This window comes from Rhinoderma darwinii, chromosome 5 (genome assembly GCF_050947455.1).
Source record: "Rhinoderma darwinii isolate aRhiDar2 chromosome 5, aRhiDar2.hap1, whole genome shotgun sequence".
In the NCBI taxonomy this organism is placed as follows: domain Eukaryota; kingdom Metazoa; phylum Chordata; class Amphibia; order Anura; family Rhinodermatidae; genus Rhinoderma; species Rhinoderma darwinii.
Genome location: NC_134691.1, coordinates 14,927,568 through 14,943,404, shown reverse-complemented (window position 1 = coordinate 14,943,404; position 15,837 = coordinate 14,927,568). Strand labels below are relative to the sequence as shown.

The window sequence follows — 15,837 nt, the reverse complement described above, 5'->3', positions numbered from 1 at the left end:
GCAGGATAGGAGTGCCGGAGCTAGATGTCATGGCTACGAAACTTCAGAGATTTTGTTCACTCAATCGCCTAGATCACCTTGTCGCTCTGGTCTGTCCATCAGCTGGGAAAGGAAATTAATCTGCATTTTTCCTCCATTTCCCCTCATTCCTCGGGTGTTGGAGAAAATCAAGAGAGAGGAAACCTCAGTGAGTGCAATAATCCCATTCTGGCCCAGGAGAACTTGATTTCCACTTTTGTTAGCTGTTTCGAGCAGAAAATTTTAGAAACTCCCCAGTTCGGACATGCGGCCTCAGAAAGGGTTCTTTCATTCAGATCTCTCCAAACGTCATGGTGTAACGCTGGTGGATCCTGCCCCTGCCGGCGGCCCTCACCTTCAGGTTTCATGCTTCTCTCGGTGGCCTGTCCCTCTCCAGGCCGCTGGCATCTTCTGTTGTCCTCCGCTCACAGCCATACTGTCCCTAATGCGTGCGCTTAAAGGGCCAACGGGTGTGAAATTCAAAAGTCACTCAACCTTTGCCTGTTGCCCCAGGACTATTTAAGGCACCCACACTATCCTCCTGATGCCTGAGCACAATTGGGACATCTTTGTTGTATCCTGCAAAGGTTCCTGTGTGCATCTGATTCCGCTATTTCTATCTGTTCTCAGCTGGTATCCAGTTATCCAATACCAGCCTGTATTCAGTCAGGTAATTCTACCCGTTGTCAGCCAGTATCCAGTCGTTCTCTACCAGCCTGTATCTAGTCCGGTATTATTGCCTGTTGTCTGCCTGTATCCAGTTATCTGCTTTCTGCCAGTGTCCAGCTACCCGTTACTTGCCTGTATCCAGGTATCTACTATCCACCTGCGACCAGTGGTCCGCTGTCAGCTTCCATCCATCCAAGGTACCATCTGCCAGTGCCTGATTATAGTCTATTTGGTCAGCAGCTACTCCACTGGGACCACCTCAAGAGGTAGCGACCTGGTAGCCTCCCCGCACCAATGACCAGATCCCTGTATAGGGGTTAAAGGGTGAAGACCAGGGAGGCTACTTAGATTACTCCCTTAGAGGTGTCCCTAAGCCAAACCGGAGGAGTAGCCCGATGGGTCCACAACCTGCTGGTCATAACACATGGAAGCTGAAAGGAGGAATTTGACGGCCGACGGCCTTTCTCCCAATGTCATTAATACAGAAGACCTAGTACCAACAAAGTGTATAATCACGTATTTAACATCTTCTCTCCCTGGTGTGCATTAAATGCTATTTCCTCACTTTCCATTCTGTAATTCTTGAGAGGGGGTCTTCAGAAAGGTCTAAATTTAAACGCCCTTACAGAGGCTCTGTCACCAGATTTTCAAACCCCTATCTCCTATTGCAGCAGATCGGCGCTGCAATGTAGATTACAGTAACGTTTTTTGTTTTTTTTAAACGAGCATTTTTGGCCAAGTTATGACCATTTTTATATTTATGCAAATGAGCCTTTCTTATGTACAACTGGGCGTGTTTAAAGTTATGTCCAAGTGGGCGTGTATTGTGTGTGTAACATCTGGGCGTTTTTACTTGTTTTACTAGCTGGGCGTTGTGAATAGAAGTGTATGATGCTGACGAATCAGCATCATCCACTTCTCTTCGTTACCACCCAGCTTCTGGCAGTGCACAGACACACAGCGTGTCCTCGCTCATCCGGCGCGATGAAGTTCCTGTGGGAGGAAGTGAGTGACGTCACAGCGTGATCTCTCGAGAACACGCTGTGTGTCTGTGCACTGCCAGAAGCTGGGTGGTAACGAAGAGAAGTGGATGATGCTGATTCGTCAGCATCATACACTTCTATTCACAACGCCCAGCTAGTAAAACAAGTAAAAACGCCCAGATGTACACACACAATACACGCCCAGTTGGACATAACTTTAAACACGCCCAGTTGTACATAAGAAAGGCTCATTTGCATAAATATAAAATTGCTCATAACTTGGCCAAAAATGCTCGTTTTTGAAAAAAACAAAACGTTACTCTTATCTACATTGCAGCGCCGATCACATGCAATAGGAGATAGGGGTTGCAAAATCTGGTGACAGAGCCTCTTTAAGGAGCATTTTACCGCTGAGAATTCATATCTGGGTGGCAAGTTCTTTGGTCATCCTTTAATCAAAAGATTTGTCGAGGTTGTAAAGGATCTGAAGCCTGTGTTTCTTCCTCCAGTCCCTTAAGGGAACATCTTTTTGAACCCTTGGAGTCAGTCATTCTTCTTTCCTGGAAGACTCTTTTTCTAGTAGCCATAATATCTGCTAGAGGAGTTAGTGACGTCCTGTAGAGATCCTCACCTCAGGTTTATGGATAATTCTGTCATCTTTAGAACCATGCCAGGTTTTCTTACCAAATTACCCTCTATTAGTATATTCATCTAGAAATCGTCTTGCCAGTGTTTTCTGCTCACTCACACCAGGATGGTCTTTTTCCAATAGACGTTTGTAAACCTATTGCTACTTACCCGGGTAGGTAAGATATTAGGAAATCAGATGACTTTTTTTCTTCAACATTAGGGAAAAGCAAAAAAAAGTCATCTTTAGCTTGATGGATCAGGTCAACCATGGCCATGTGTTATAGCTTCCTTGGTCTTGAGCCTCCTCTTCTTTATAAGGCCCACTCAACTAGATCGCCAGTGATTTTGTGGGTGGAATGATGTCCGATTGCGTTGGAACAGATTTGTAAAGTGGCCACGTGGTCATCTTCTTCTCCCTTCATTACTATAGGCTTAATGTCCCTGCCACTGAATGAGCAGCCTTTAGCCTTGCGTGTAGGATAGTGCTGCGGTATAATCCCCCCCTTTATATTAATTGTTCTTTTCCATTCATGTGGTGCCGTAGGATGACCAGGAATATGAAAAATGACTTATGTGAAATTTTTATTTCCTGGAGTCCTTAAGCAGCCCAAGACGGAGGGTGGAGGACCCAATACATTTATTATTGCTACATATAGCCTTTATAGGGAGCCCCCTTTTGATTGTTTTAATAATTATTTCTAATTAACTATTATCTATTAAACTATTAAACTTAACCCATTGCTGTGCTGCCTAATGACTCCAGTAATAAAAAAAAATTCAGGTAAGAAAATGATCATACTTCCATTTTTACAAGGGTTAAAGTTAACAAAAATGAAAAGATACTTGTTCTATTTTGTTATCAAATAAAAACCTTATCTATAAATAAAGAATAAAATATTCATCCATAGAATATAGGGGAGAAGGGCATAAGTATGCGCGGAGTGTACATAATACGGTGACCTACTTTAATAAGCAGTTTGTGCCAGGTTTTTTTCTTTAAGGGTAACTTTAACAAACTTCTGACATAACATAGTGACATTTCAGAGGTTTTGATTGGTGGGGGTCCGAGCACTGAGATCCCCACCAATCGCTAAAATGAAGCGCTCGTGTAAGCGCTCAGCCGCTTTGTTTCTATTCTGCTTTTTTATTCGGAAAGCCGATGTATCGGTGCACCGGCTCATAGACTTTCTATTGAGTCCGTATACTGCTACATCTATTTCTGGAAAAAGCCAAACAGAAACGAAGCGGCTGAGCGCTCACACGAACACTTCTGCCGCTTCGTTTTAGCGATCGGTGGGGGTCTCAGTGCTCGGACCCTCACCAATCAAAACCTCCGACATGTCACTATGAACGTTTAGTTACCCTTTAAACTGCATCAAAAAAAGTTTTAAACCGTGACGTATAACCGGTTTGTGCTTTAAGGCGCCAATTAAATTTTTTCTGCCTTTACGACAGTTCAAAATTGCCTATTTTACTAAGATGTGTGCGCCTTTTAATCTCCTTTACTTAGACTTTCGTAAAATATGCCAGGATCTTTCTTCTAAAGAAAGTGGGTCATGATCCATCTCCGTCTTTAGTTTAGATGTGCGCAGGATTCTCACCCTGAATGGTTTACTAGATACATGTATAAATAATTCACAAATAAAATGAAAAACAATAGCGAATTTTGGCCAATTTGACGACTTTTAGCTTGAACTTACCAAGGAATGACGTCACACTTTCTATGTTTTTAAAGACCCCATCGAAAGTAATGTTGTCTGGAAGAAACCAAACAAAAGAAACGTATAAGGAGATGATCCTATAACCAGAGGTGTAACTTAAAGCTCCCGGGCCCCAATGCAAAATCTGTAAGAGGGCCCCCACCTATCATCTACCATTTATAATACTGGTGTCTTCTTATTTGGACCTTGAGGGACCTTTGTGCCCATTCAACACAAAAACCCAGGTGCGACTGCTACCTCTGCACTCGCTATAGCTACGCCACTACCTATAACAATAAGTGTAATAAAAAAAATAGTATTATACCATGGAACATACCATATGATAATCCATAATAGGGAAAAATCAAATAGGCAGGTTCGAGATTTGCAGATATTGGTGCTGATTCAGACCTTGGAGACCTTTAAGAATACCATTATTTGTAAGGAAATGATAAAAGAGGATTCTTGACAAATGAAACCTATGGAAACAGCCAAGCGATATACCCGGCTGTTTCCGTAAGCCCCATAGACCGTGAATAGAGCAGCAGCCGTCGTTCAGTGAGGAGGAGTGGAGGGACCCCAATTCTAGTGATGGTGGGGGTCCCAGCAATAAGACATGGATGAGTGATAAATGTTCTACATGTGAAAAACCCCTTTAAAATCTAGATATAAATTTGAGTAATTTTTCTAAACATTTTTCAATTTCGAGTCATATGATTGTTTTCTTCTCCATTTATATCGAAAGCTAAATTCAAAATTCTGCTGGTTTCCTGTGACTACAGAGCAGTGCATTCTGGGAGCTCCGATGGCTGTTACACAGTAAGAGCTGAGCTGTTTAGGTCACATGTCTGACAGCGGGCGGAGCTAATGTGTGGTCTGTTACCAAGGACAACCAGCAGAATTTTGAAAGCTACTATGTATATGAATGGAGAATACAACAGAAAATAACTCAAAATCAACACAAAAACTGTAGAATGAGTGGCTGTACTAGTAATATGGTAAAATGTGCCTACTTTTTTTTCTTCTATCGCTAATGTAATCCCTAATGTGAACCTTGACATAGTCACAGTGGGGCAAACCTCCCGTAATTCATAGTAAACACGTCGCCTGAGGTGGCCCCCAACTAGGACTGTAGCATTTGGGTAGCTATGCTTGTCACCTTTTCACTAGTGATATCAATTTAGTTGTGACAGGCAGTGTTATCTGCTTGGCTGCACAGTTTTACCCCCATTGCTGTCCGTTCCTTTTGGTCCAGGCTATTCCACCTGCAATGTTGTACATGTATAGGACACTACCTGACCCTAAAAGGAGGCATATTTCAAATTTTTCTTGCCATGTACAGATGTAGCCGTCTTTATCTTGACTTTTAACGCATTAAATACACAGTGATAAGATCCTTTATCTCAACTTTTTCAATGGCTTTTGTTGTGTGATATCACGCTGCAGCAAGCTATCACAGTCAAGATAAGGATGGCTACATCTGTACATATGATGTCTAAAATGTTATAGCTAAACAGGAGACTGTCATACTAAAAAGTTTTATTTATTTTGTCATTAGTTTTGGTCAACCAAATTCTTCAGATGTATCTTCCAATTTCTTGGCCACCCTTTCACGTATAGGTGGAACGGTAATTGTACGATCAGTGTTACAGCAGTATATCCTTTCTTACTTACTAATGTTTGTTAGTGGTAGGTCAGTAAGTTCTGGTAAAACTGGAGAGACTCCGGATTCTTGAGTATATGTAGTCTCTGAAAGACAAGGAAAAAGAACTGGATATAATATTAAGAAAATGATGCATATCTACGGGTAAGATGGCCACATAGTCATTTGTGGGCCATACTTCCAAAAGGAATGTATCACTCATCTTCTAAGACATCCAACACCCAAGTATGAATGGCCATGAAGAACAAAAAGTTGGTCAACCTATATATGGTTGGCGGGTGGCATTATATGCCAACCAATCAGCATGTTTCCATGTCTACTTTTGTATTTCCAAATGTGCTGAATTATAATGGGGTCAAGAGGGGCAAATGCCCTGGGGCTTCCACCCAACCTGCTCCTCCCAACTGGGGCTAACTCCTAGTCTCTGATGCTTGGCTGGAAAACCCTGAACCCTGTTATCTGGACATTGCACAGCATTGTTAGGCAGTATACGGTGGCATTATTAGGGCACTGTATGGCATTATTATTATTTTGGCATTATATAGTGCTATAACCTTCACAATGGCTTTCCTTGGCTATATTCCCTTTCCAAAAATAGGGAGGGGGCGCCCACCTGATTTTTGCCCTAGGGGCCTCCACAGACCTTGATTGAGTCCTGATTTCTATCACCATCAAATCACACACTTACCTTGTACACAGTGAATGTGACTGCATTCGATCCACCAAGTAATAATATAATAATATACTGCCCCCCATAACTGCACATAGCAATCATGTTACCTCGATTTTGTGAGTTCTCTTGCATCTGATTTATTATGTTCCATTTCTCAATTCCTCGATTTATGAAAATGGAAAACATGGCGCCCAACGGTACTGCAGACGACAATGGTATTTGATCGTCTTGTAAACGATTGTTTAGAAAACCTATCCCTATTACAGAATTTTTAGTTAAATAGAGGGAGTTCCCCTATTTGGCATCATTATCTGTTGGAGAGCGGTTACATGGAGCGGCTCATGTTCTAGAGGACCTGGCACGTCCTTGCATTACACAGACAGACCATTGATTTAATTTGGCACTGTGTAATGCTTGATTTCGCCTGTGGTGGCGCTGCAGGGAAATGTAACACTTGTTGTCTGGATCACAGCTGATCGCTTGGGTGCTAGCAGCAGGACACCTTATAATCAGATTATAATTGGTGGACCCAGCTAACAAAACGGAATTGTTCAAAGCAGACAACCCCTTCATCCAAATTTGGCCATCAGTGGTAATGATAGCATAGAAAAATACAAGTGTGGCAATGCAAAGAAACAATATTAACAATACAAAAGATTTCCTATAGAAAATTCTCATAACATGGGAAATATCTTTCCGCATGTGGCCCCTCCATGATGACTATTCAGTCCTGTCTCAATCATATACATGGCAAAGTTAATCCTGAAACCCTCATGACGATGCACAAATGCAAGAGTTTACTACAAATTCAGCACTGCTACATCTAGAACATTACAATCTAACATGTAACATGAACCATATTGTATTCCGACACCAGATTGAGATAGAAAATAATTATTTCGATGCCTGGCCAACCCCAAGTTTGTAACCCATGTGTTGCCCAACTATACCCTTCAATAAAAATAAATATCCATGACATGCCATTTTCTTCAGAAATGTTCTCCTGTCCTATCTCTCGTCCTCCACTAGGTCCCTGAATGAGTTATCGTTATCTTTTTGATGACACCTTTGAAAACTAGTAATAAAACCTAAACGGTTGTAGTAATCATCCATATATAGGGCAGTGTTCATATTTGCGTCGGAGGATTCGTTGCACATTTTGTGAGATTGAATGAAAAGAATATCCCAAATGTACGTATCCTGTGACGCTATTGATAAATCGCCCTCATTATCTGTACGATTAGGTAAAACATTTTACATTGCAGCCCCCAAAATACTCTGTCCCAACAATATTTGCTCTAGGTATGCTATCCCCATGTAAGTTTCCTTCCATTATTTGTAAGATGTTTTCCAAGATTAGAAAAACTTCCAAAAAAAACGCCACACCACTCCATGGGTTGTGTCTGGTATTACAGTTCAGCTCCATTAAAGTGAATGTGACTGAGCTGCAATGCCACCTGTGGCCAGATGTGGCACTGTTTTTGGAAGAAATCAGCCATGTTTTAGGAATGTTCTGTTGCACGTTACCACCATAAAAGGATCCAGAGATAGTGTTTGTGGACCTTCGTACATTTTTGGTCTGAATTTCTATTATGGAGGGAAGACCTCCTACTCTCAGCATGACACACAGAGGACGGTTAGAAGAAGAGGGCAGGTGCTGAGGGAGCGGAGATTAGCAAACTCTTAAAGGGGTATTCCTATCTCTGACATTTATGACATATCTTCAAGACTTGTGTTAAATGTCTGATAGGAGTGGGTTCAATGGGGGCCCCAACAGCAAAACAACCTGTGAGTAGCTTAGTGATTTTCTAAAGTGGGGAACCCCTTTAACCCCTTAATGACCGAGCGTGAAAAGGCCATAATGACCAGCTACATTTTTTAGTTTTTACCTCTCTGCCTTTCAGCAGCCATAACTTTTTTTTTTTTTTCATTGACGTGGCTGTATAAGGCCTTGTTTTATGTGGGAAAAATTAGTATTATTTTTTTTCGCAGTTTGGGGGTAGAAAAAAATATATTTTTACGGCATGAATATAGGAAAAAGCGATTCTCGGCCCGTACAAAGTATGGGAGCACGGCCCGTAAAATACAAAAAGTAGGACATGCTCCATAATTCCCAGCACAGATCTACAGCATCAATACATAGCGAGTCGGCCAATAGAACTGAACGGGTCTGCAATTGCGGAGATTTTTTACAGTCGTGTATGGGGCCTTAAGAACCTGCACCCCTTGCCGTCAAAAGACGGTGAGGGTTTGTTAAGGGGTTAATGTTTATCAGTTTGCATTGTTGGATCAACTGGAAATTCCACCATTGTTTTAAGTGAATTTCCAACTTTTATCATTATGTGTTTTTGAGATCTAAAATTTGTTGCTAAATAATTTCTTTATATATCTTTATATCGGTCAGAGCTCAGGTTTTTTTTTATACTGAGCTCCAAATCCACTGGATAGACAGAGTGAAATGATAAAATTCTACCTACTTTTAGCCACCACTAGAGGGAGCTTAGGAACTTACTGCATACTATTTATACATTGAACTCAGTGATAAGAGTGTATGCAGTAAGCTCCTAAGCTTCCTCTAGTGGTGGCTGCAGTTAGCAAGAATGCTATATTTTAAGTCTATGTCTATGCAGTGAATCTGGAGCTCTGTATCAGAAAACAAAGTACCAACTGCTATAAAGATATATCAAAAGAAAATTAATCTTAATTTTTTTAACTTTAGTAATCTAGTTTTACATACACAAAATGATTTTCAAGGACAGACATTCACTCTAATGCTGAAGTGAATCCAACCTTTGCAGAATTACACCAACAATCCAAAAGTCATGTTGAAACCATGTATCCTAGCTCTATTGTCTACAATGTATAATGACTAAATGAAGATCGTTAGGTAAAAGTGGCATCCAAAATATTGCCTCTGTTGACGTAATACTTCTAGTCTTCAAATACTTGTCACCTCTGTCATAGGTTCCTATTTATCTAAAACACTGTTACCCACCACGCCCCCGGTTCCAGCGGCATGTCTTTCTGAGCGGCCATGGCCCTAGCCTCCTCTTCTGCTCCTGCCTTCAGCCATGGCCCTCCTGAATCTGGCAGCGGTTCTCCTTTGCGGTCGGCAAATAGGCTCTTCTAGATGACCTCGAACCTAGCAGCCTATTTAAAGGGGACTCCAGCCTTCACTCTTCGTCTGCAATTTTAGGTACAGTACATCCTGGCCTTGTTATTGTCCCTATGGTTATTTGGTCTCAGTTCCTGACCCTGACCTTGACCATGACCATGTTCCTGGATTATGCTCCAGTCTTGTCCCTTGGTTTTGTTGTCTGGTTTCTGTGGTTCGACTCCTAGTATCGACTCATGACTATGCTTCTGTCTCATCCTGCAGTTTGCTACATCTAACTGCTAATCAATTGACAACCCCTGGCTACAATCCTGACTTCGCTCCAAGTGGCACCGGCCACTAATTGGTTACTATTCTGCGGACTACCATCTGGGAATCCGACCAGATTATGGGTGAAGAAATCAGAGATTTCTTAGACTCCGATTGCAGCTTAGTGGATCCACTTCTCTGGTGAGAAACATAATAAAGATGCTATGAATTCTTTGATTCATGGACTGAATTTGTTATGCCATGACCAACTTGACCCACTTGTTTATCAACTCAAGCACAATTTTCATCTTGTTTGATTTTGTCCTTTGTTCGAAGTCAACCATAGAAGAGTTGATGTAAAACATTGACTTATATCTGTTCCTGGTCTTTTATTTCCCTTATTACAGAATTAGTCTCCTCGATCAATGCAGGGGGTAGAGGAGAATGTATTATTTTGTACAATTCATATTTACAATTAAACAACCATGATCGGAGTGAGACTGGCCCACCAGTGTTTACAATGATAGCAATAAAAATTATGCTGCAATTAAAAATTTACATTTTCTGTATAGATGGAGGGTGGCCCTCAGAATAATCTCCTCTGGTGGGCCCAAGGAACCCAAGTCCAACACTGACCATGATGTCTGGACTAACCCATTAAATTATCTAGAGGGGCCGAAAATAAGTTTATCTCCAGCTGGCTATTAAAATGTGAAATCAGACAATCAGAAATTGTTCTTGTTGCGAGAACCTTTTGTTACAATGGTCTATTAAATATTATAATTTTAAGATGTTTAAGTAAGTGTTAATCCTTTTTAAGACTACAGATGGATAAAGAAAATTAAGGATCTTACACAAGGCTACTACAATAACTAGACACAACTTATATCAGAAATCTTTCGTCTCGATTTCTAAATTCAAAAATACAATGGACCCTTTTCATTAGAATCAGTCAGTCCGTGAGGTCCATGACAGGTAGATTCTAATACAGAACAAAGGTAGAACAGTCCAGAAAATTCTCTCTGCATTCCAGTGTCTACTACGCCTCAAGTGGAATTAGTCTCTTTTTTGTTAATTAATATGTAAAAAGTTATCAAAACTGGAAAAAAAAAAATATGTATATTTTATTTTATTTTATATCAATGTATTTATTTTGCAATTCAGTAGCAAAAAGACAAATTAGAATCACAGCTTATTTGAATTATGGTGAAACATAGAAAAATGTAATGGGATTATGCAAAAATATAATGCACCATATATCCCTAGGCTTGTCACATGTAAAAAAAAAAATTTTAGACTTGTATTATTGCTACAAAATAAAGATCTTTTTTAAATATAAAAATAAATAGTTGAACTTACCAATCTGTAAAATCATCAACAAACTCATCAGATGTATAATAACCATTGTTTAATTCTGCCTGACAAATAAAACGTTATAATGTGTAACTTAGAAAGTGGATATGGATTAAAATACAGTTCATGTTTACTGCTAAGATACGGACTAGGAAAATAAAAAATATATACATTTGTTTAAATTTATAAAAACAACTTTTAATTTGAATAAAGCATATAGATACCTTACATTTTATCAATATTTAATTTTTATAAATATAAGTTGTTGCAGTAAAATCGAAGTTGTAGTAAAAAAAGGTATTTTAAAAAATGCAAAATTGCAAATTAGAAAAAATTAATTCTACAGTTTGCTTTTATATTTATGGTCTCCGAGCCTCTATATGACATTTTTTTTCATTTAATTTGTAATTTTAGAATTAACTAATAAATGCTACAAAACATTATATGTACATGAAATTTTTTTTTTTTAATAATTTGTTTTACAGTGGTCTGCCATGTTGATTTTTAAAAATTATTACAAAATGTCAAAAATATATTTACCACTGGAATAAAAAAAATTGAACACATAAAATATAATCTCTTACTAAATAAAAATTAATCGTTACCAATATTGAATTTATAATGTGTAGCAAGGCTTTAAAATGACTTCTTTAAAAAGTCATCAAAATCATTTTTTTTTTATTTTAATTAAGAAAAGTTAAATTTAAAACATTCTTGTATAATAATATACATTTTTATAAGATATAAAAAACTAATAACCGAATTATAAATAAAAAAAAAAAAAAAAAAGAGAGATAAAAGAAATATGGCAGTTACATATAAGGACTAGTAAAAAGCTGTAAAAAAACTATAAAAGTGTAAAAATGTACTCTAAGATATTTACACTATAGATTTATTTCGACTTTTTCAGGCCGCATTAGAGCTTTTGTAAGAAAACTGTCAAAAATGTTCATACAAACAAATAAATAATTGTCTTACCTTCCAAATATTACTCGAGAGCCTTAAGGTGGAGGGCAAATGTCTTTTAAAAGCAAAGGACCTAGTGACTTATATCAACTTTGATGTGTTTCAGACCCATGTGATCAACTCTTTTAAGTCAGTTCAAAATTCATAAAGTAATCCTTTCCTAAAGGTCAACATGCTCTTAATAATATATCTAAACCATCTATATTAAAGGACGTTATTGTGAACCCCCCATTCATTGCTTGGCTGCTTGACTTGCTACTTAGGTACTAATTAAGTAACAATCCAACTATTGTTCCTTTACTGCTACACAGGGTCTAGGTAAATGTTGCATTACCAGAACAGAAAGGTTAATGACATGATGAAGTAGCTTCTTATGATGACAGATCTGCCTGACCTCTCCGTTGTAATCGCCCCACAATGATGCAATACATTTTTAATGTTCTAGATTTTTAGCCACTGTGTTTGCAAAGTTATAGAAAATATTACTGTATGTGGAGCATACATTATAGGATATATATAGTTCATAATCTGTATGGGATAATTGGGAAGTCCAGTATCTTCCATAGTGGACAATAGATTCAAAAATAATGGGCTCCATAAAAACATTTTTAAAGAAATGGTGAATAAGTGCGTGTGTGCAAAAAAAAAAAGGGAAGTTTTAAAGAGAAATTTAAGATACAACTCATAACATTAAAGATAAAGCAGTAATGTGAAATGCAAAAATATAGTTTTTGCTAAATCACTTTTTATCTGATTTGTCCCTCCCGTTTAGTTTTTTGGACTATAAGACTCATTTTATCTTCTGGTGCGTCTAATAGTTCGACTGCAGGCAGCTGCCAGGGTATGAAGAAGCAGGAGACTGAGCTCCGTAATTCAAAAAGTCCTTGCAGTGCAGTGTTATGGAAGCAGCATGTCATGTGCTGTGTGTAAAGTATCTCTGCGTTATCTGCTCACTGAACAGTCACATTTTACACACAGAATTCTGTAAAATCTGACTGTCCAGTGAGCGAATAACGCAGACATTTGTACACACAGTACAGTAAATCTATGCAGGTACTGATCTGCAAGGACCTTCCTATGAACCAGCAGCAAGAACAGACTCATCATCATTAACCCCTGCCTCTCCACACCTCCGATGGTCTGGTGAGTTCAGGGGAGGTTGAGGGCATTATAGCTGCTAATATGTTGTATCACTGAGCCTGGGACTGCATTGGGTCACTGTGGCTGGTATTGGAGCATTGTCTCTGGCACTGCATGGGGGCATTGTAGCTGGCACTGTATTAGGGCACTGTGGCTGGCATTGCATTGGGGCACTGTGACTGACATTGTGGTGGGGCACTGTGGTGCTATATCTGTACCATATCGCCTTAATATTACCCATAGGATATGTACAGTAAAAAATATATATATATTTTCCTCCTCTTTTATACTTAAAATTATGGGTGCCTCTTATTGTCCAGTACACCTCCTGGGAGGAGGCCCCTTCTGCTGTCATTTTCAGCCCCTGTTAAACAATACACTTTTTATTAACTGCTAAAAGGAATGGAAGTTCAACGTCCAATGGGGTTGTGGAACCACTGGGCTACTCCGCTGTAACGGAGTAGCTGCTGGCCAGACAAGGCGTAAGACAGTCACTGGCAGATGGTACCTTGGTGGCAGAAAGACAAAGTCAGATATCAGGTAGCGGATTACTGGAAGCAGGCTGGTGCCGGATTACTGGAAGCAGGCTGATGTCGGATTACTGGACTCAAGATGCAGGACTGGTCATGGACTCTGGACTCAGGATGCAGGACTGGTCACGGACACTGTTCTCAGGATGCAGGACTGGTCACGGACACTGGACTCAGGATGCAGGACTGGTCACGGACACTGGACTCAGGATGCAGGACTGGTCACGGACACTGGACTCAGGATACAGGGTACAGGACAACATGGATATAGGACTGGTCACAGACACTGGACTCAAGATACAGGATAGTCATGGACACAGGATTCAGTATATAGAACTAGTCACGGACACAGGATCCAGGAAATGGAACCTTCGCAGACTAACACTGGGTTAGTAACAACATTGCTTAGGACTGGGGAAGTGGTTGGAGTTCCTTAAGTAGTCCAGGATATGCAAGGGTAAGCTGGGGGCAATATTCCAGGTGTGCACACTGGCCCTTTAAGAACTGGGACGAGCTCACGCGCACCATACGTGCACAGGCTAGGGGAGGAGTAGAGAGTGCAGAGTGTGCTGGCGTCCCAGGGAAGGGAGACGCCGTCGATGAGGATGCACAATCTGACGTCCGCGGAAGGCTGAAGTGGGTGAGGCCCGTGGCCATCGGCGCTACAGTACCCCCCCTTACGTCCCCTCTTCATAGGTCCAGAGTGTAAGAGGAATTTTTTGATCAGAGCGGGAGCATCAATGTTTTCTTTAGGTTCTCAGGATCTAATCTTCAGGAGACTAAAACCTTTAGGGTCAATGCACACAATGCGTATTACGTGCGGTTTTGCCGTGCGGATTTTGCGTGTGACAAATCCGCAGTGTAATATAGTACCAACATGCTGCAGTATTTTTCGGGACTGAAATTGACCTGTGGTGCGTTTCTTAAAATCCCCAGCATGTCAATTTATCTTGCGTTTTTGCTTGCGAATTTTAGCTGCCTATTGCAGAGGAAAATCACACCAATATCCGCATCATGAAAACACGATGAAAAACGCATCAAAACTAAAAAACTGCACCGAAAAACGCATAAAAAAAACTCACCATTAGGTGCGATTTTAGCTACCGAATTATGTGGGTATACCTGCGGATTTTCCGCATCAAATTACGCAACGTGTGCATTCAGCCTTACAGTCCACAAGATAAAATGTCCTCCCTCCAACCTTCTTGAAATCCAGAATCTCTTTAACCTCAAATACATCAGCTGAACCACTAAGAGCAGTAGTAGAATCAGAGGGATTGCTGTAACGGTTGAGGACCACAGGTTTCAGGAGGGACACATGAAAGGAATTGGGAATTTTGAGAGTAGGAGGCAAACGTAGCTTGTATGACACAGAATTGATCTGTTGCAAGACTTCAAAGAGACCGAGGAAACTAGCAATTTTTAGGCGAATATTCTTTGAAAATACCCAAACCTTAACACCAGGAAGAAACTGGGGAGGCAGCCTTCTCTTCCGATCAGCGTACTTCTCCATGCGATTGGTTTGCTGCCAGATGTGGAGAAAATTTCCATAAGAAACTTTAGCTGTAGGAACTTAAGATGAGGCAGGCACCGGAAGAGGGACACGAGGGTGTTGGCTGTAGACAATATAAAATGGAGAGGTAGCAGTAGATTCACTCGTGTGATTATTATATGAGAATTCAGCCCATGGAAGGAAATGTACCCAGTTGTCATGTTGCGCAAATATAAAATGGCGAAGATAATTTTCAAGCACTTGGTTAATTCGTTCAACTTGGCCATTGGATTGCAGATGGTATGCAGATGAAAAGTCCAATTTCACATCTAGAAGTTTACACAGGGCTCTCCAGAATTTGGATGTGAATTGGACACCCCGATCAGACACAATATTCAGAGGCAATCCGTGCAGCTGAAAGACATGCTGAACAAATGGACTTGCCAGTCGAGGAGCTGAGGGGAGTCCGGACAGATGAACAAAATGTGTCATTTTGGAGAAACGGTGAGCAATAACTCAAATGGTGGTGCAACCCTCAGGGGAAGGAAGATAAGTAATAAACTCCATGGCAATGTGCTGCCAGGGGTTGTTTGGAACTGGCAGAGGTTGGAGTAGGCCTGCAGGTTTGAAATTAGTAACTTTATTTTGGTACAGGA

General features: G+C 40.3%; 1 protein-coding gene across 1 annotated transcript in view; it reads right to left on the bottom strand.

Annotated features, from left to right (window-relative positions):
- The window catches only part of OC90 (otoconin 90), a 69,957-nt gene extending 58,852 nt beyond the window's left edge, over nt 1–11,105 (bottom strand). Inside the window, exons 1-3 of the mRNA XM_075827961.1 lie at nt 11,060–11,105; nt 5,675–5,749; nt 4,001–4,057 (exon numbers count right to left, since the gene is read on the bottom strand). Coding sequence (XP_075684076.1) covers nt 4,001–4,057; nt 5,675–5,749; nt 11,060–11,105 — 178 coding nt within the window. The remainder of the gene's footprint in view (nt 1–4,000; nt 4,058–5,674; nt 5,750–11,059) is intronic.
- Nucleotides 11,106–15,837: the final 4,732 nt, after the last annotated feature.